Genomic DNA, 22,102 nt, shown 5'->3' with positions numbered 1-22,102 from the left:
AGAGACAGCAGGTGATTCGTGCTCACAAGTAAACCCTGGAACGAATGGCAAGATAGATGTTCTTTCCAAAATGATTCCCAACTCTGACTAGACGTGTCTTTAAAGTGGAACTGTTTCATAAAAACTGTCTTCTTGTCCAGAATTGATGTGACCATTTCCTCAGTCCTCCTTTATTTTAAAAATCCATGTTTAATTCATATTTAGAAATCCATACCTGTCTGAAGTAGGTGTTAATTTACATGACCCAGGAGATGACACAAAAGGTAAAAAGGCGGTGGGGGGAGGCTGGGCACGGTGGCTCACGCCTGCAATACCAGCACTTTGGGAGGCCGAGGCGGGCAGATCATGAGGTCAAGAGATTGAGACCATCCTGGCTAACATGGTGAAACCCCCCCTCTACTAAAAATACAAAAAAATTAGCCAGGCGAGGTGGCAGGCGCCTGTAATCCCAGCTACTCGGGAGGCTGAGACAGGAGAATGGCGTGAACCTGGGATGCGGAGCTTGCAGTGAGCTGATATAGCACCACTGCACTCCAGCCTGGGCAACAGAGCGAGACTCTGTCTCAGAAAAAAAAAAAAAAAGTGTGCGTGGGGGGTGCATTCCAAGTGTTCCCCAGCCCTGACATCCTGTGGAGCCTGACAACATGCTTCATGACAGTGACACAGTACCCGGAACACTGCAGCACTGTCTGTCAGGACTAATGACCCCAGAGGCAGCTGTCATTAGCCAATTCACTAATTAGGGGCCTGTTTGTAGAGCTAATGGGAAGGGTAATCATTTGTTAGCTTAAGTAAAACTCCCAGGCATTCCTGACAACCGTTATCATAGAAAAGTCTGGAAGGCAATTCATCTATCTCTGAAATTCAAAGAACCCAGATAACCAGAGTCATCTTTTATAGCACAAACCTCCTTTAGGAATCTGCTGGTAGGAGCTTGTCTTTGACTCCTAATATATCCTCTCTAGCAGCAAATAAATATGTCTACACATAGACCGGGGGCTTTTCCATGCTTGTACTCCAGTGGTCTGACTTCTGTGAGCTCAATCCAGGTTCTCAGACCGTGAGCCCAGGGAAATACTCAACGCTGAGGCCGCTGACAGGAGAAGAGGGCAGAATCCCAACACAGACCGGGCAAGCTTTCTGGTTACAGGCAGAGTGAATATGAGAGTGCGTGAATGCATGCATGTGTGAGAGAGACAGTATGTGCGGAGAAGGGGGTATTTTGATGCTGCAATCAGTTTTCATTGGCTTGTATCTTAAAGATAAACAAAAACATCAAATTTTCTAAAAGATGATTTTATTCGCTCCTTATAGAAGGTTTAAAAAACATGAAGTGTGAATGAAGAATTGATGTGGTTTGGATATTTCAGTCTCCAGATCTCATGTTGAAATGTGACTCCCCAGTGTTGGAGGTGGGTCTGGTTGGAGGTGTCTGGGTCATGGGGGTCGGGGTCCCTCATGAATGGCTTGATGCCCTCCCCACGGTAATGAGCGAATAATGAGAGTTGATTATTTAGAAGAGCCTGGCATCTCTCTTGCTCTGTCTTTTGCCATGTGACACACCAGCTCCCTCTTTGCCTTCCTCCATAATTGTAAGCTTCCTGAGGCCTCCCCAGAAGCTGAGCAGATGCTGGTTTCAGGCCTGTACAGCCTGTAGAATCATGGGCCAAATAAACCTCTTTTCTTTATAAATTACCCAGCCTCAAGTATTCCTTTATAGCAATGCAAATGGATAATACAAGAATACTGAGATGAAATTTAACTTGCCACCAAAAACTTCCTGAGCCATTCATTCATCTCACTGCTGCAAATGGTAGGAAATGAGGGTTGAGGACCCAGCCTACCAGAGAAGCCTTGGGGAACAAATGACCCCCACAGCACGAGTGTAAGGGGAGGCTGTACCAGGCTTCAGAGGGGCAAGAAGAGGGGCCTACGAAAGCAGGTAGGGCTTCCATTCCAGAAGGGCCTTAGAGACTCTGTGGTCCAACTGTGTCATGACATAGATGAAGAGATGAGGCTCACAGTGTGAGCTGACTTTTCAGAACTGTGGGTGAGTCCAGTAATAGCGCAGGCATGATCTCACTCTCCAGACACCCCTCCCTCCCAAACCCCAAGCTCCCTCAGCAGTCACCCCACCCCAGAAGGACCATGCTCCTTTCAGAAGCAGTAAACAACAATCTTCAAATAGGGCAACCCAGGGCCCTCAGCCCAGTGGCAGCCAGGGCTGCTGCTAAATAACATCCAGAGAAGCCCCACCTGCCCTGGGCCTGCTCAGCAAATGGACAAGGAGGCTCCAAGGGCCCTCTTGCACCCTTGCACTGAGTGCGTCCAGCTGTGACAGCCCGATCTGGTCACTGGGCACACGTGCCATTCTGCCATGCCAGCAAGGCAGAAGGAAGGCGTGTGCCAGCCTGAGAAGCCAGTGCCAGTGCCAAGCCTCAAGCCACGAGGACCGCCCCCCTTCCTGCGGGAAGGGCTCAGGCTCTCTGCAGGGTTGCTGGTCGCCCACCATGGGCTCTCAGGACTCAAGGCTCAGGATAACGTTCTCTGGGCCCTAACTCTGGGAAGAAGCAGGGTGGGGGAAGGCCTCCTCACCAGAGGAAAAAGCAACAGGTCTCTTTGAGGCAGTTCAGAAGTCAGGACAGATTTAGAGGCTTTCCCTGGGGGGATTTCCTAAGGAAGTGATTAATTTGCTGGCTGGAATACATTCATTTTGGCAGTTGATCTAAACTCCAGGACTCATAGCAATCACTTGGGAGTTTGTTTATATGGCAGATTCCAAGGGCCTCGCTTGGGGTAGGGCCTGGACTCTATTCCATGATTCTGAGGCAAGTGGTCTATGGGCTGCCACAAACCAGGGTCACTGTGCACCGGCACAGGCAGATCTGTGGAGCATGGTGTCATCAGGGCTACCGAGAGGCGCTATGGGCAGCAGGGCATGGTGAAGGCCCCGAAGCCCCTCTCTCCTCTAAAGGAAGACAACAAGAGGAATGCACATCTCACTGGAGCCTCCATGCTCTTAGATAAACATCTGCCTCAGCGATTCTGAACTTCAGGTGCCTGCAGGGTGAAACCTGTGTGCCTGGCTGAGGACAAGAAAGGCCAGGCCCTGAATCCTGGCTCTGCCACTTCCAGCCCAGCAATCTCAGATGCGTCAGCCTAGCTGAACCTCCCTTCCTCATCACAAAAATGGGGTGAGGGCTCCCCATCCCAGGTGGGTTTAAGTGAGGTGGGACGAGATGAGCTTTTCTTTTGTGAACAGTTTTGTCCTGGCCCCTCTTTTCAAGTGCAGAATACACCAGGGGCCTGTAAGCTGGTATTTTGGAGTAAACACTATTGACTTAGATCCCAGGTCTCCTGGTAATCAGTTTGGAACAGAGAACTAAGAAGGGGAGCTTAGAAAGGTCCCAAAGTGGGTTGCTGGGAGGTATGTATGTCAAGGGGCACTAAGAAGAAAGGGAAGTGTTTGGCATGTCTACCTGAAATGACCTGGGGGGCAGACTCAGGTAGCTGCCTAAGGTGAAAGAGCCCAAAGTCAAAGTTTATCAGCTCCTCAAGCTGCACTGGGGTGTGTCAGTCGCAGGGCCACACTGTGAGGAGCACAGACTGTGTAAACAGGGCCATAACAGGGAGGAGGCCACTCTGCAGCAGCACCACCAAGACCAGGGACTGGCGGATGAGGCTGGGTCAGCTCTGCAGAGGCAGGTGACCCAGCAAGCACATCCCGCCAGCCTGTGCTGGGCCCAGGAGAAGGAAAGGCCTGCGCGAATTCCACCTTCATGTGCTGAACCTCGACTAAACCAGCATAAGGAAAAGGGCACTCCCTGCCCCTGGTCCCTGGGAAACCCAAGGCTGACTCTACAAAGGACCTCAACTCTTTCCATGGGAAGGTAGGTGGAGGGGGTCCCCAGGGGTATGGCTGGTCAGAGCTTTGGGTGCTGGGTAGTGACCGTGGGAAGCAAAGCCTTGTTTCCCTCGGTGCCCTGCTCCACCAAGTCCTGTCCCCACAGAGCAGGAAGACAGCCGGCTACCCTGGGACTTTCTGATGACAGGGTAGTCAGTGTGAGCAGCAGTAGGGAGTGCAGTGGGACGGGAAGACCTCACTGTAGACACCCCAGGCTGGGGGCCTTTGGCAGACAAGAACCTATGGGAGCTGCCAAGAGCCAGCCTTGAGCTGTTTCCATCAGAGATTTCTTTCCCAACAGCCAGGGCTGTACAGAGATGAAATGGGAGGTGGTGGGTGTGGTTGAGCTAGAAAGGGTGCTGAAACAGCACCTCTTGCTTTGCTTCTAAAGGAGATAGACCTTCGGACTTCAAAGAGAGAAGGGAAAGGGTAGGGATGGATAGAGGTTTCCTTACTTAGCCCTCACAACCGTCCTGTGAGCAATGGGTGGCTCACCCCTTTTACAGAAGAGAACACTGAGGCTTAGAGGGAGTTACCAACCAAACTTCACACAAGCGAGAGGCATAGACAGGATTTGACTTGAGGTTTTCTGCTCCAAAGCCCATGTTTTCTATTTCTATCTGGCCACCTCCCCGAAGACAGAACAAATGCTGGCAGTGAAGTATGACAGTGGGGAAAGTCTTTGTGGAAAGGAAGATGGCCAGAGAGGGCCAAGTTACTTCCCATGACTGCAGCCTTCTCAGTCCACTCAACTGTGCCCAGGAATACCAAGAGAACTATGGCTGGATCACCAAGCTACTGCGGGTCACCTTTACAGAACTCTCGAGAATGGGAAACAAAGGAAAACTAGAAAGGAACAGTCTTCAATGTCATGATTTTCAAAAGGGTACATTCCATCAGATGAAGGCAGAGCCCAAGTAGGAGTCTAGAATGGTTTCATAAAGAGGCTGGTTTGGAGTACTTGGAAAAGGAAGAGGTGATGACTAAGAAGAGAAGAGTATGTTGGAAACATGTCAAACCACATTCCCTCCTCTTCCCTTCTAACAGGGATCCTGGCTAGGAGACTGAGGGCATGCAGTGGCCTGATAGCTCTAGACACTTCCTACATTATTAGAAAGGATCCTTCATGGTCCAGCCTAGTGGGAAAGAAATAACATGGGTTGGATATCCAAGGAGGTATGTTAGGAACTAGATGGATCACTGTACCCAGATGGATGAGGTCAGCTTTAATGGAGGTCCTCATTTTTGTACAACTTAATATTTTCATCAATGACTTAGTTGTGGAAGGCATACTTAGCAGGTTTATATAAAAGAGTTGGGAGGGGTCAGGCAGTGGCTCATGCCCGTAATCCCAGCACTTTGGAAGGCCAAGGCAGGTGGATCACTTGAGATCAGGGTTCGAGATCCTGTCTCTACTAAAAATACAAAATACATGCTGGGCATGGTGGCAGATGCCTGTAATCCCTGCTACTGAGGAGGCTGAGCCAGAAGAATCACCTGAACCCAGGAGGCAGAGGATGCAGTGAGCCGAGATCGTGCCACTGCACTCCAGCCTGGGCGACAGAGCGAGACCCTGTCTCAAAAAAAAAAAAAAAAAAAAAAAAAAAAAAAGGGTTGAGAGAGATGACAGAATCTATATATTCAAATAATTGTTCTATGGGCTGAACTGAATCTACCAGAATGAAGTTTACTGGGAATAAATATAAGGTCCTGTACTCAAGTCTAAACAGGGCACTTAGTAGCTATTCATGGAGGCGAGTTCACAGGAAGCTTTATATGAATAGTTAGTGGGCCCAGCCAAGGACACAGTGGACAACACGGTGAGTTCGGTGCTGCAACCCAGTGTACATGCTGCTGACAGAGCTCAGTCACTAGACAAGGGAGGCAATGCCTGCACTGCATTCTGGCTGCTTAGCTGCTCTGGCTCCCCAGAGCCCAATTCTAAAAGGGAGCAGGTGGAGAGGAGACAGGGACCCTAAGTTAGGTGTGTGCTTCAGTGGATGAGTTACAGAAGGATAAAGTTGAAGGAAAAGGAAGACACAGGGGGACATAAAAGTTATCTTCAGATATCTGCCCAGCTGCATGCACAGGCACTTTCGCTGTGCTCTATAAAGCCTCAGAGGGCAGAACTAGGAAGCTCCCAAAAGCCAGGCCTAAGCTGTTTCCATCAGAGAGAGTTCTTTTCTAACAGCCAGGGCTGTACAGAGATGAAACGGGAGGTGTGAGGATGGGCACTAGCAACGGAACTTGTTCCAGCAGAGGGAGTAGAGTTCCCAGGGTGACCACACATGAATGACCCCAACCTGTATCTAACTAGATTAGATGACTCTGAGGGTCCATCCAGCTACGGGGCCTGTAGTTTCAGGGATGCCACTAGGCAGTTACTCAGGACCTCATCTGTGTGTGTGGTGGTGGGGACAGTGGGAATGATGACGATGGAACACATAGTGCTTTCTCAGAAAGTATGGCTCAGTGCAGATAGAGAGCCTCCACTTCCCAGGGAGACCGGACTAGTCTCAGAATCCTGGACTTGACTCTCCTGGATCTAGCTACACCAGAAACAAACAAAACTAGTGACCAACAGTTACAGGCAAGCTAGGTCTCACAGGGCTTTACTCTAGCTTGGAGCTGCCACCATGGGGTGGGCATGAATGGAGTGCCACAGGTCATGTGTGGCCAGGCTGCACTGGGGACATAATTCCTCTGATGGTGAACACTTTCAGGCTTGGCTCTTGTGGCTGGCATGTTCAGAGACGCAGACGGCTCTGTGATGGTGGTAGGTGGAGACCCCAACCAGCCCTGAATGTGGACTTTGTTCCCATGGTCTAGAGGCTGTCAGATCCTGAAACACAATCACCTGATACCAGTCTCTAAACCTCTAAACTTCAAGATCTGTTAAGATGGATATGCTTTTACACAATGCCACAGAAGAAATCGGTCTTTCTGCAACATCCACCCTGGTCCAATAAGAACCAGATGCCAGGAGACGGGTCTCAGCAGCCTCTGCCACAGCAATCCCTCTGATGGGCTCTCATGGAAGTCAGCGCAGTCTCCCTGGGTTGAGTACTATGGTCTACTGTAGCCAGACCTGAGGGGAACACTTTACCAATAAGCAACTTCCTCCCCGCCCGGGCTGTGTCCTCAGAAGCAGTGTGTGCACACCACGTGGGAACCTTGCAGGGCCGCGTCAGCTCTGCTGTGCGGATGGAAAGGTGCTGTCTGTGACAAGGGTTGCTCCCCCAAGGTGCAGATAACCAGACATAACCGATGCAAAGCTTTCTCTTAAGAATAGGAACAGGGGAGGCTGCAAGACTTAAGAAAATAAATCTAACAGCAATGATGCTAAGCGGTAACCTCTCTACTGATTAAAAAAAGAAAAAAAGATTCCTCAGCTGTAATAACATTTAATCCCCCCAGAAGCTAATCTAAATGTAACACTCAAAACAAAAGTGACACAAAGGAGAAGAACCATAGCCACTGCCTTTGGGGACGCTGGCTTTATTCCGGAAGTAAGTCCATTAACAGAGCTGGGAATGAAATGCCATTTTCAACTCAGTCGAGGGGAGGGGATTAACAAATTGTCATCTCTAAGCCCAGTTTTTTGAGTCATGGATCTCTGAGCACTCAGAAAGCACTGGGCTGAAGCCTGCGCACAGTGGGGCTGCCCTTCCCCTTAAGCCTGCAGTTGCCACTTTCAGAGCTGGCTGGACGAGACGCCCTCTACACACGCTTCAGCATTTAGAAGCCAACAGGACTGTGCTGAGCCCACTGCCCCCCAGACAGCTTCCTGTGCCCCCTCGTTTGGGCACTGGGACAGTTATGGGGCTCTTGCTCTGCACACATCCCTGGCGGTGGGCAGCGGACGAATGCTCCTGGTGCTCATGTTCAGCGCATGCCCCATGCCTTGATCAGAAGCCTCCCTGCTGCCCTGTGCTTGCTGGCTCCCCAGCCACCTCTCTAGCCACCTCCCTCAGGGCCCAGCTCTCTCTTGGTCACAGCTGCTGCTTAGAGGCCAGAATCTCGGTAGTCAGGTATCTGCCCAGCTCCTCCTCGGCACTCAGTTCTGCTTGAATGTCAGAGAGTGTCCTAATTCTCAGATGGACAGAGTCCTGGCCGTCCTCTGTCACATTACCCAACTGTTCCCTCTTCATAGCACTTTGTATAAAATCATCTTATTTTGTTGCTGACCATTTGTTTCTCTGCCCTGAGAGCAGGAAGCCTCCTGCCGGTTCACAACTGTATTCCCAGAACAGTGCTGGCGTGGGAGTGGAATATCTGTGCAATGGGTGAGTCATTCCTGGCTGGCAGTGTTGTCTCTGCTCTCAACATCATTACTGCTTGGTTCTCCCAAATGCTGCCAGATCTCTTTCTAAAACACAAATCCAATCATATCAGTTCCCTGCTTAAAAGCCTTTTTTTTTTTTTTTGAGATGGAGTCTTGCTGTGTTGCCCAGGCTGGAGTGCAGTGGCGCGATCTCGGCTCACTACAAGCTCCGCCTCCCAGGTTCACGTCATTCTCCCGCCTCAGCCTCCGAGTAGCTGGGACTACAGGCGCCCGCCACCACGCCCGGCTAGTTTTTTGTATTTTTAGTAGAGACGGGGTTTCACCATGTTAGCCAGGATGGTCTTGATCTCCTGACCTCGTGATCCACCCGCCTCGGCCTCCCAAAGTGCTGGGATTACAGGCTTGAGCCACTGCGCCCGGCCTTAAAAGCCTTTTTTATGACTTGCCGCTGCCTGCAGGATGAATCTCGAATTCCTTAGACTGTACCAAAGGTTCTTCACATTGGGATCACCCTGTCCCACCAGCCTCATCTCTACCCTCTCGGATGTTTGCTTCTTGACCAGCATGCCTCGTCCTCATCCTTCCCCTAATAACTCTAGGAAGAGAGGCCCACCTGAGTCTCCCCTCACAATGACCCCTGGCCCCACAGCCTGCCCTGGTTCACTTCATCTTGGCTCAGCCCAAGGTCATTTCATCTCTGAAGCCACACTGCTCAGGCAAAGCTAGTCCTGCCATCTTCTGCTGTGGGAGTGCTTTCCTCATGCACAGCTGTGGCACTCACCATCTGTCATGGGGGGTTTCTTCCTCCATTCAGTATTCCCTGAGTTCCTAAGTATTGGACCCTGAGGATACAAAGATGAATAAAACAAGGTTGCTATCCACAAAGAGCCCATAGTCTAGCAAAATGCAATGCCTGAATATGTAAGTACAAAACAGACATACAAGTGGCAGCCAGGTATTGTCCCTGGGCCGCCCAGGTTCTCTGGGGGCAGCAAAGAGGGCAGAGCTAACTCTGTCTTGGGTGGGCCAGGAGGATTTTAGAGAGCCTTTCAATTTTATAAAGAAAGACACATTGAGCTGAGCCTAGAGGAACAAGAGTGCTGAGTGGGGAGGTAGGGATACTGCAAGTATGGTGGTTGGGAGTGCATCTGTGCTCTGCAGTGGAGGCAAGGGCCTCCAGGATGGTCTTGTCCATCGTTACACATCCTCTCTGGCACAGAGCCCACCACCGAGCCAGTCTCAGGAAAGGCTTACTGGACTGTATCAGAGGTTAAATTCTAGATCACCATCATTTAATCCTGTCTTTAAGGAGAAATGATGATTTAAAAAAATGAGGAAGACAGTTATGTGGCAAATACACTCCAGGCCCTCTGTGGCTCCCTTCTGTGGATGGTGGCCCCCAGTGCTGGATCAGGGGTTATGAGAGTAAGTCATTAAAAAGCAGAAGGCCTCCCTGCTATAACCAGGGTCCAAGAGAAAACCACTACGATACTTCCTAGGAGAAGCATGGTGGCTGGCTGCCTGCCTGCCAGTCAAGGGAGACAGAGACAGAACACCGATGCTGCCACAGAGGAAGTAGCCCTTCTGTTGCTCGTGGTCAGATGAGGAGGGCTGGTTGTATACCACATTTCCAGTACAGAGTGACATTGCTGCTTTTTCTTAAACATTTACACAGGAAGATGAAGGCTGTACAACTTCCCTTGGTTATCACATTATAATGCCTCATTGCAAGTCAGGAAGTTCTTTGCCAGATGTAACTTAAGTTTTCACAGCTGCAGTCCGAGGCTGTAGCCCTGATACTATTCAGACAATGTTTCCTTCTCAGAGGAATAAAATTCCACCCTCTGGTCAGCCTTCTCCTTTCCTGGAGGCCCAAACTGTGTGCTTACCTTTTCAACCCTTTAACCGTTCTGGTCTCTCCTTCTGGAGCCTCTCCAATCTGTCTACTGCCTGCCTGCACAGCACAGCCCCAAATGGAGTGCCAGGTGCCCAGCACTTGTTTATTCATGGTGACAGGACAGAATGGGGAGCAGAAAACCACTGCCTAATTCCTGTTTCATTTACTCCAGGTAAAGGTTCAAAATTATTCCTGATGGAGCCTTTGGATGCACCTGATAGCACAAAAGCTACACTGACTGCTGCAAGCTTCGTCTCTCATTACTCCTCACTAACACATGAAATGACAGATGCAAAAACCTGGCCAGCAGCTCCTGAGCAAGTTAGTGAGCCAGGCCTGAATGAAAGCCAGGTGATGGAGGCCTGGAAGGAAAGGCACCCACCTTTCCTGCAACCTCAGCTCCTGCTGCTGGGTTTCTGACCCAAGAGCCTCACCATGCCCATGTAGGAGAGGCCCTCCAGGCCCAGCCATTCTGGCTTCACCCAGAATCACAGCTCATCTGTGCCTCAGGTGTTCACATGTCCACAAACTGAGCACTAGGTCCCCAGTTAAAGGACATTTCAAAACCATAGCTCAAGTTCATGAGGAAAGGAGATTGCCTCATATGCTTCAGGGGGTCAGAAGCCAAGCCCTGACTGACAAACAGCACACTCCCAATCTTTCCCACTCACACAACCAGGAATCCAGCTCGAGGGACAGTGCCTGTCTCATGGGGTCACCCTTAGCTTGGGGATCTGATGTCCAATTGCACTAAGAACCTCCCTCACCCCTGGTCCAAGTCATTATTGTTCCTTTCCTTGTGGTTGTGTTTGTAGTCTTATTAATTTTTAACTATACAAGCTATATGTGAAAGAGAGAGAGTGTGTGTGTATATATATTTAAATAAATATTTCAAATAAAGCTACAGTTCCTGTTGATCCTTTTTATAATCCTGAACTTCTCTGAACTAACCAGAGATAACTATTATCTCCCGTCAGGAACATATCTTTTTCAGACTTTTTCTCTGTATCACATAAATACGTCTACAGAACAGAGATGGTGCTACCATATGTGTGTCAACATGCATTGTAAACTACAACTCGCTTTTTCCTCAACCAGAGGTCTCTGGCGCCTTTGCGGGCCAGTGTGCACAGCGCATGCTGTAGCTGTCGCTTAGAGCTCCAGGGTTGGGGGAATTGTGTTATGCATCACCTGCCACTAGGTATGAGGCTCCTTCCGATTTCCACACTCAGAATCAGGGTCACAGTGCCCTTTGTGCCCATGGCTGCTGGTGCACAGAGCTGAGCATTTCTCTGGGGTACATTCCCAAAAGGAGAGCTGCTGGGTCCTACGTCCTTTCCTTCTTGGCTCCAGGTTCAGTGACTGATATCCTCTACACACCTAGGAATGTGCACTCTTTTGACTATTATACTCCAATCTCTTAATAAAATGTGAGTTTCTATGTAACGACAGCTACCATTTATTGAGTGCTTACTATGTGCCTGACACTTTCCTAGAGGCTTAACAAACTACCTCATGATGCCCTCAAAACAACCTTCAGAAGTAAGGGAAGTCTGTCTCAGCATTTATGTCATCCAACTCAGGTCACACGTCAAGTAGCACTGCTAAGAGCTGCACTCTCTGTCACCGCAAAGTCTCTGCCCTGTGTGGGGCTCCTGCCTCGTCAAAGCCCCGTCTCAAATGAGGTGAGGCCCTGTCCCCGTTCAGGGCCTTGATCCAGACAGAGCCCTGCTGCATGAGTAGGTGCTTAAACAGCCAACCACTTATTTTTAAATTCCACAATGGGTGTCAGTTCACCCACCCATCTGACACTGACTTGGTGAGCATCTATCAAGGCTAAGTCCTGGCTTGGATGGTGAGGATACAGAGATAAATAAGACATTAGATTGACCTCTGGGTAAGACAAACAGTAAGCAGAAAAGATGCTTAAGTTAAATTTTAAACAGAGTGATCCATAAGAAAAAAAGAGGGAGGTCATTTTAGACAGAAAGTAGGATATACAATGACAAACAGCTTAACAGATTTTGTGTTCTGAAATCAGAGACCAAGAACAGAGATTCAGAATTGAAAACCCTGTCTTTAGAACTCATCTGGCCCTGGGATGTCAAATGGGTTTCAGTCTGGATGCCAACCCCACATGGCTGAGACCAGCTGCTACAGTGCAGTGGCAAGAAGGATCTCAAGTCCCCATCCAGGTTCAGCAGACCGCTGGGGTCCATGTGTGACATCTGCCCTGGGCACAAGACAAAAGCAGTCTCTTTATCACACCCACAATGCCACCAGTGATGGTGGTTCACCACCACCCACAGAACCAGCCGAGGTGTGATCTTGAGAGAAAATTGTCACCAGGTGTCTTTGGTTTTGACTTTCCATTCCCATATGCTACACAAACACTAACCTCTGTTGGTCAACTCTCTCTCCATGCATCTTTGTTTTCCTTGTTACAAAGGTGGCAGAACTCTGTAAGCACTGGCATGGGAGTAAATGCCTGCATAAGTTGCCACAGCTTAGGAAACAAGTACGGGTAAACACACACAAACACACACACACACACACACACACACACACACACACACACACACACACACATACAATGTGGTGGGCTGAAATTCAGGGAAGGGCACAGCCAGCACTGGGACAGCCAGGCAGTCAGGTAAGCAGCAAGCAGCTGAATGCCCCCATCCTGTACATTCTAGAGATACATATCTCAGTACAGCAGAAAAGAGCAAGGTGAGACTCATCCACACCAGGGTTCAAATCCCACCTGCCTCTCCCTGGGGTGTGTCTGTAAGCAAATCTGGATTATCATATTTATCTGGTCTTCATAAGAAGCTGACAGAAGTAGGCACCACCATCGTCCGTGTTTTACAGACCAGGAAACTGAGTCTGAGAGGTCAATGAACTTACCTTCATTTCCACATCCGCAGAATGGTAATAATAATGGCCTCTGCTACCTGAGCTTCTTGTGAAGATAGGAAACGGTACAGTACACGTGCCAAGCACAGTTGCTGGCACGTGATGATGTTCAGTAAAAGTTTTTCAAATAAGAAATTAACTAAATTTTGATTTGTTGAATGAATGTATTAAACAGGTTTTGATTTAACTTCTCAAAGAGCCAGGTCCATCAGATTAAGCCGCACATCTCAGTAAATTTCTGCATAGAAAACATTTCCTTTAAAAGGTCATCTAAGGTTCTCTACATAGGGAAGTGAGATATGGTAACATCTTTTAAATTCAGGCTAAGACGAATGTTATCTGGATTACAGAATGTTTAGAACGCCGTTTTCTTTGGGGTTTAAATAAACGACCACTGTTTTAATAGGTCATCTATCATTAGCTCACTAAATAAATGCAAACTGGGGAAGCTCCAGTGCCTAGAAACAATTCATTCTCTCAGGTGGGTCCTAAAGCCCTAAAGCCTCTCCCAGAGTTTACTAAGTCCTGTCCTCCAAGTGCAGGTGAAAGTACACAACAGCAGCTCTGCTCTAGCAAGTCCCAAGACTGCCACATCCACATTAATCAGGCCTCTCTGGATCAAAGTCCTTGGAGCACAATGGTTCAGTTTCAGGAAATAGTTAATAACCTTCTTCCTTCAACTCAATTGTTCTAACCTCTTTGAGGGCTGGCTCTCTGTGGGGCCAGGGAGGACTGTACAAGTTTCCTGACAAGGAGAAGCCAAGACAGATTCTGAATGAATCCCACGGGAAGCGGACTGAAGGTTGTCATAAAAAATAGATGTGACACAATAAATGCAGGAGGTTCCCTGGGGTCTTAATCTCTTCCTTCAGAAAATTTGAACTATTCTTCCTTCTGTGCTGCTGTGAGGTGGGTGGGCGGGGGTGTACATACACACTTTGAATATTCACTTCTGTCTTAACAATAGGATTCTTCCAAAACAAGAGGACCTAGTCTGTGACTGTTAGCCTTGCCATCAACACTCCTCTTCGGTGGAGAGCTCCCTGTTGGCCCTGAGGCAGGAGTCTTCTGAGATCTTGACATATGCTGGGCTTGATCCAGGCCTCAGTACAGGTTGGTGTCCCAAGACAAGTCGGGAGAGTCACCCGTGTCTTTGATGCCTTATGCTGCTAAAACGAACAGGGTCTGGCTTTAGGATTTTAGTTTCCTTTACCTGGGGTGGCCCTTTACTGCTTGACAAACTCTAGTCATTCCTCAAAAACTCAGTTAGGATCTCTGGTTCCAGCTACAATGGAGCAGCTTGTGAAAGGCCTATGCTCTCCCCTGAGGGAAAAAGAAATTAAGTTGGAATACAAAAAATCTGTGTGAAGGCATCTAAGGACCAATGCAATTAAGACTTGAGGCCCAAGACTATGAAGTGAAGGGAACTGTGGAGAGGTGAGTGTTTGTTATTAGAGCCACTTTCCCCCTCAAAGTTTCTGCCCATTCTTGGATCAGGAAGACAGGCTGAATGTCAGGCAAATAGCTTCAGCTGAAAGGCAAGAAAAGCTGTGGAGGCTCTCGGCAGTCTCACAGGATGATAGGGAGGTAATACTCCTGTGGAGGCTGCCCGGGCAGCTAGGACTTACGGAACCAGGATTCCAGAGAGAAGGGAGCTACAAAACAGTGAGACAATACTCAGTGGTTTTCTTCTTTTAAAACATTTGTCAAATTCTTGAGCTACTCAGGCAAGAAGCTAAGAAGCTAACTAAAAGAAGTCACTGAAAGAGTGGAGTTTTCAGAAGTCTCGCAGAGCTGAGGAAACAAAAATAGTGGTTTAGAGCTCACCAAGAAAGAGGGACCCTTGAAACCCACATCCTAGGCATCTCTGGGGAAGGTCGTATCACAGAGGACCTCTGTCATCTTTCCAGACAATTTCTGGCACTCAGTCAAGAATTAACAGACATACAAATAAATAGGACTACAAGAAAAAAAAAAAAAAAGGCAACAGAAATAGACCCTCCGATGATTTTAAAACAACTGTAACTAATATGTTCAAGAAAATAGAGAGCAAAAGGTAGAATTTCACCAGAGACTGGGAATCTTAAAAAAAAAAAAAAAAAAAAAAAAAAAAAAAAAAAAAGCAAAGCAAATGGAACTTTTATAATGAAAAACATTTAGTAACTGAAATTCTGAATGCAATAGATTTAAAGCACACTTGACACAATAAAGAGAATCCATGAACTAAAAGACCAATAAGGAGAACTCCAACTACAGCATGGAAATTTTTTTTTTAAATGAGAAAAAACAAACAAAAAAAAGAACAAGAGACATATGAGATAGTAACATATATAACTTCAGGAAAGAGGAAAGATAAAATAGGGGAGAGTGTTATTTGAAGAGATAATGGTAAGAGATTTCCAAAACTGAGAAAAAGATGTCAAACTTCAAGACCTGAATCCCAAAAAGAATAAAGAAAATCTATAACTAGGTACAGCTTAGTAAAACCAAAGACAGAAAATGTTAAAAACAGAGAAAAAAGAAGTAAAGGAATGACAACAAAATCAACAACAAAGGAGAATGTAAAGATATCTTCAAAGAGCTGAAAGAAATGACTGCTATATTTTTCAAAGTGAAGGTGAAAAAGGTATTTACATATAATTAAAAATAGAACTTCTATCAGAAAAGATACACTAAAAAAAAAATAATAATGAAGGCCAGCCACATGCAGTGGCTCCTGCCTATAATCCCAGCACTTTCGGAGTCTGAGGCAGGAAGATCGCATAAGCCAGGAGTTCAAGACCAGCCTAGACAACATAGTGAAACCCTTTCTCTACTAAAAATTTAAAAAGTTAGCTGAGTCTGGTGGTGCACACCTGTGGTCCTAGCTACTCAAGAGGCTGAGGTGGGAGAATCTCTTGAGCCCAGGAGGTTGAGGCTGCAGTAAGCTGTGATCATGCTACTGTACTACAGCCTGGGTAGTGACAGAGTGAGACCTTGTCAAAAAAAAAAAAAAAAAAAGAATGAAAGAAAAGAAAGAAAGAGAAAAGAAATAGTAAAAAAAAATTTACTCAGAAGGAAAGTGTCAGAAAAAAACAATAAATCTGTAAGTCATTAAAAATACAGAAAATTTGAACATGACTACCCAACTTAACCTAATTGACAATACAGAACACTACATCTACTGACAGAATATACGTTCTTTTTAAATGCACATGGACAGTTTACCAAAGCACATAATATACTGGACCATAAATCAACTTTCAAAAATTTTCAAAGAATTTAGAGTATGTTCTCTAATCACAGAAGAATTAAACAGAAACCAATTATAAAAAAGGTAACTAGAAAACCCCTAAGTGTTTAGAAATTCAACAATATACTTTGAAATAACCTATGAGTAAAGAAGAAATCAGAATGAAAACTGGAAAAATTTTAACTGATTCATACTAAAAATATATCAAAACTTGTAGCTAAAGCTGTATTTATAGAGAACTTTGTAGCCTTAAATGCATACATTAGAAGATAAATAAAGCTTTGAAAAAGGTAATTTCACTGCCCTAAGGATCAAGTTAAAATTCCTACTATGGTTACAAAGTTCTGCATGGTCTGGCTCATGCTCACTTCTTGGAGCTTCCTCTTTTTCTCTCTTCTCATTCATTACTCTCCAGACATACTGGCCTTTTTTCAATTCCTTCAATAAGTTAAATTGCTTCTTGTCTCAGGGCCTTTGCACATACTAATCCTTCTGTTTAAAATGCTTTTTCCTACCATGTGACATGTTCTTTCTAATTTAGACTCTTTCTTTCATGGCACTCATTGCTATAATCAGTTAATTGGGTAACTAACTGCTTGTTGTGCAATTAATTTTAAAACATTGTTTGTCATTCTCCAAATGTTATAAGCTCCTTGCTGGCAGGGACTGCAGCTGTCCTGTTCATCACTGTATCCCCAGGACCTAGCATGGTGTCTGGCAAACAGCAGGCACTTTATACATGTGTATTAAATGAATGAATGAATACATGGACATCTAGTTTACCATCTAAGCAAACAGTTTACTCAAAGTTGTTAAAAGATACTCCATGGTCTTGGAAGAAAACTCCTCAATATTACTGCTATCAGCAGTTGACATTTATTTCTATGACATTTATGATGTAATTTACAATATTTGTTAATCCAGGAAATATCTCAAACATTTCTCTTGATGTTTAAGTTAAATAATTTCTAACTGTATACTGTTTCCTGTTTACTATATTTGGGAAAAGGAAAAGTGTTTTTATAAACTCAATTTATATATCAAATCTGTTCTACTGTATACCAAGCTAGGTGCTATAAAATAGTGACTAAAATGACTGCCATTATTAACAGTATCTTAGCCCATTCAGGCTGCTATAATAGAGTACTATAGAGACTGGGCAGCTTATAAACAGTAGACGTTTCTTCCTCACAGTTCTGGAGGCTGAGAAGTCTAAGATCAAGGCACTGGCAGATCTGATGTCTGGTGAGGGCCTACTTTCTGGTTCATAGATGATGTCTTCTCCGTGTCCTCAGCATGGTAGAAAAGGAAAGGGAGCTTTCTGGAGTCCCTTTTATAAGGGCATGAATCCCACTCACGAAGCCTCCACTCTCCTGATCTAACCACCTTGCAGGGGCCCCACCTCCTAATATCATCACATTGGGAGTGAGGTTTCAACATATGAGTTCTGGAGAGACAAAACATTTAGTCCTTAGCAAACAGTCACACTAGTATCAACAACAGTTGTTGACATCCTAGGTCAACTTTCTATGTGGAATCTTGCTTAATTATCACTTAAAGATTAAAGAGTGTGCCCTGTTTGTTTTGTAGGTGAGGAAACGGGGGACTGTAGAAGTGAAGAGACTTGCTAAGGGGCAGGGCTGAGGTCTGAGCCCTGGTCAGAGTCCAAAACCCAGGCAGGCTCTGAGAGTTCCACCCTGCTGCCATCTTACATCCAGGTAGGGCCTGCAAGGGACAGCAATGATGCAAAGACAAACAAAGGAAGAGCAACTCCAGCCCTGCCACAGAACTAGCTGTGACCATGGACAAAATGAGTTATTTGACCTCTCCAGACCCTTCACTTGTATGTGAAACTAACAACAGTAAATATAGAATGGAGTTAAAAAAAAAAAAAAAAAAAAAGAATGGAGTTGAAATGCCTTGCAGAGTACTTACTGCTTGTAAATAGTGGTAATTATTATCAAGGGATGCTGTAAACAAACACACAAAAAACCCTTATGCTTCACTCAGATTAAAAATACATTCACATCCATCCCACCTTGCCTTCGGGGGATATGAGGATGAGAAAGCCTATGACAATAAAGCCAAATTCACAAAGGGGCTGCCCAATGATGGTGGGCCACTTGGCAGGTGACAAACATTATGGTTATCAACAGAAAGCTGCCTAACTTCTCCCCCAGTGCATCTTCTCCTTGGTAGGTGGGTCCTGGCTCCAGGTAAAAAGGGAGGGGCCGTTGGCCCTGAAAGAAGCTGCTTGGGTAAGAGAAGGGGCAGCAGCTGTGGCCTGGCCCACCTCCAGGGATCACATCCATGCTGTAGCTGTCGCTCATCAGCCTCTTTGATGTGGCTGCCACCACAGCTCTCCTTCTCAATGTTCTGTGATTCCAGGTATTTCTCAGCCCCAGATGAAGAGGACATACCAGGGGAAACCTTTCAGAAACCTTTCAGAAACTGAGGGCTGGCCATCAGTGGGGGCAGGCTGTCTGTGTGGGGGGTGGCTCACACCCTGCAGGGCAGTGCAGCACCCTCCAACTCCTAGATGCAGGCAGCCTTAGTGCTCACTCACTCAGGCTCTGTGTGGTCCCAGCACCAGCAGGGCTGTGCTTCTATCTCAACACCTGGCCTTGTCTCTATCTGCCTATTGGAAGATTCTCTTCCTCCCAGGCTCCTAGTATTGCTACAGGACTTGAAATTTCAGGATAATTGATCTTCTTTTTTTTTTTTTTTTTTTTTTTTGGAGATGGAGTCTCGCTCTGTTGCCCAGGCTGGAATGTAGTGGCATGATCTTAGCTCACGCAATCTCCACCTCCCAGGTTCAAGTGATTCTTCCACCTCAGCCTCCCAAGTAGCTGGGATTACAGGCATGTGCCACCACATCCAGCTAATTTTTGTATTTTTAGGAGAGATGGGGTTTCACCATGGTGGCCAGGCTGATCTCAAACTCTTGACCTCAGGGGATCTGTCCACCTCGGCCTCCCAAAGTGCTGGGATTACAGGTGTAAGGCCACCACGTCTAGCAAAATTTCAAGATAATTATTTTCTCTTCCCCAAACACATTCTTAAATGGCTCTGCCACAATATATAGTATCCCCATGAGCTTTAGGTGTTTAGTGTTCAAGAAGAAAACCCCTACACTAAGCCTGGGCAACATGGTGAAACCCCATCTCTACAAAAAATACAAAAATTAGCTGGGCGTGGCACACACCTGTGGTCTCAGCTACTCGGGAGGCTGAGGTGGGAGGATCACCTGATCCCAGGAAGTCAAGGCTGCATTGCGCCATGATTGCACCACTACACTCCAGCCTGCACCACAGAGTGAGACCCTGTCTCAAAAAAGATCCCAAAATAAGCCTACATTGTTGCCTGTCCTATTCTGTGCCTTTGGATCTATATTGACTGTTCGTCTGTCCCCACTGTCCTTCTCGCTCCTCACAGTTCTCTGCACAGCTGTTTTTACAAGTATCATGCAAACCTGTCTCTGACACTTCTTTCTCACGAGGCTAGACTCACTGCTCACAATTCTGTGCCCTGAGGGCTGCCGGGTGAATTGCCCCACTTCACTCTTGGGAGGAAGCAGCCTTCCCAGGGAGTGGATGGAGTTGGTGGCAGCCCCTTGGCTAATTTATGAAGGTCTCTCAGGTCCATAGAGACCAACTTCACACAGAGAACCCATAAGACCCAATTCCTTCCAGCAAGGATCACTTTCTGACCTTCCAGGGAACTGTACTATTGACTGAGTAGAGCCACATTGGTACTGGGCACACTGTGAGCACCTCCCTGCTCCTGAGTCCTCAATGGACAGTACAGGAGCACCACAGACAGGGGACAGAATGCTGGCACTTAGGACTGTGTGATCTGAGCAAGCCAGCAGCTCTCTGGGCCTCAGATCCTCTGGGCATGAAGTGTGGGCCACCCCAAGCAAGAGTGCGCACAGGGTACACTGGGATTACCAGTGCACTGGGATTACAGTACCTGGTACTGTACCAGTACCAGGCACAGGAAGCACTGAGAGGGGACACCTTCCCCTGAAAACCCCTCCACAGTCAGAGGGGAGAGAAGCCAGCAGAACCCCTGCCCCAACTCCTTCTGGGGCCTGACGGCCAGTTCCTCAGCTAGCCACAAAAGGAAAGGAGCCCCTGCTCACCAGACACTGGGCCCTGAAAATAACTCTGCAAGTCTACCCCAGCCCCACTCCAATTTGCCAAGGAGCTAGATAAGAACTGAGTGCTAATTTGGCCAATTACAGATGACCAATGGCTACCTCAGATCCAGGTGAGGGAGCTGAGGAACAGATGGTTGTGTGTATTATTAGGGAAACTTGAAATTAGGCAGGTGGTGGCAGGTTTCAAGCTACATGTGGGAATTTTTACAAATGTGGGCCAAGTTTACAAAGAATAATAAACATATTCTTACTTTATTGTGCTCTCCATCTTCGAAGCTGCCTCATGGAATTGCTGTGAAGACAGTTTATACATCTCAGCACTCTACAAGGAGAAAAACAGAACTGGTTACCAAAGACTGAAATCTCCCTCTGCTCCCTCATGGGATGCAACCACATTAGAAGTTGACAGATGCTAATTGCTTGACCGGCATCAAAGCCGACTGGTGATTAATCCACAGCTTGGGTTCCAGCTCCACCACGCATGGCCGCTGCTACAGAATCCTAGAGTAGCAATGGCTGCAAGTGCGTTACGAGATCCTCTAGCTCAGGGGTTAGCAAACCACGATTCACGAGCAAAATCCGGCCTGCCACCTGTTTTTGTGAATAAGGTTTTACGGGCACACAGCCACGCTCATTTGTTCACGTATTATCTGTGGCTGCTTCTGTGCTACAGCTATGACAGAGACTACATGGCCTACAAAGCTTAAAATACTTACTACCTTTAAAGAAAAAAATTGCTCAGTCTTGATCTGGTCCAACCCCTATTTTACAGGTAGACTTCCCTTCCCAGAGAGGTGAAATGACTTGTCCAAAGTCACAGAGCAACGGGGCAGTGTCAGGACTACAACCCAGGTGTCTGGATTCCCAGTCTAGGACACAGTCTGCTGCCTACCCTGACCACCCTACTCATCGGAACAGCAACCACCCGTCCAGATTGTTGAGGGGAGCATCCACAGGCACACACTTAATTTGTCCTGAGATCACCCATTACGTGTGCACCTACAGACCCAGGTTTGTGGAGGGAAGGCCCAGGTCTGGGGGCAAAACACAGCTGGGTCTAAGCCCTGGTGCCACCACCGTGTGGCTCTGGGTAGGTTATGGAACTTTGCTGTGCCTCAGAGGCGAGCTGCTCCAGGCCACAAAGGCCCAGGCCCACATCTTCCTTTCTTGGTGAAGCTCCAGCACCTTCGCATGTTCTGAGGGGAGATGGAAATTAACACGTATGCTAGCAGCCTCCCGCCGTGCTCCAGGTGGGAGTGTGGTGAAGCCCACATGTGGACATGTAGGCAGCAGGGAGAAGGCCAGCCTTGGGCTGACTCATGAGGAAGCAGTTTCAGAAACGAAACAACCTGAGGTGGGGCACGGCCCATGGTCAGACCTCCCCAGTGCGGATGAGGAAGGCGCAGCAGATGTCACGTGGAGTTGGCTTGAGGTCAGATCTTTTGCAGACACAACCACATCTACTCCTCAAAGCCTCACACAGGCACTTTGGGAGGCTGAAGTGGGTGGATCACCTGAGGTCAGGAGTTCAAGACCAGCCTGGCCAACATGGCAAAACCTCATCTCTACTAAAAATAAAAAATTAGCTGGGTGTGGTGGTGGGCGCCTGTAATCCCAGCTACTTGGGAGGCTGAGGCATGAGAATCGCTTGAACCTGGGAGGTGGAGGTTACAGTGAGCCGAGACAGCCACTGCACTTCAGCCTGG

The 22,102-nt window shown here is 47.2% G+C and overlaps 1 protein-coding gene across 2 annotated transcripts in view; it reads right to left on the bottom strand.

Annotated features, from left to right (window-relative positions):
- Nucleotides 1–22,102, bottom strand: part of CHCHD6 (coiled-coil-helix-coiled-coil-helix domain containing 6) — a 238,501-nt gene that overhangs the window by 26,437 nt on the left and 189,962 nt on the right. For both annotated transcript variants that reach the window (XM_010380582.2, XM_010380583.2), the window contains exon 6: nucleotides 20,648–20,718. In XM_010380582.2, coding sequence (XP_010378884.2) covers nucleotides 20,648–20,718 — 71 coding nt within the window. The remainder of the gene's footprint in view (nucleotides 1–20,647; nucleotides 20,719–22,102) is intronic.

Source organism: Rhinopithecus roxellana, chromosome 1 (assembly GCF_007565055.1).
Source record: "Rhinopithecus roxellana isolate Shanxi Qingling chromosome 1, ASM756505v1, whole genome shotgun sequence".
NCBI lineage: Eukaryota > Metazoa > Chordata > Mammalia > Primates > Cercopithecidae > Rhinopithecus > Rhinopithecus roxellana.
The sequence above is the reverse complement of the archived record's forward strand: the minus strand, read 5'-3'. Positions and strand labels throughout refer to the sequence as shown.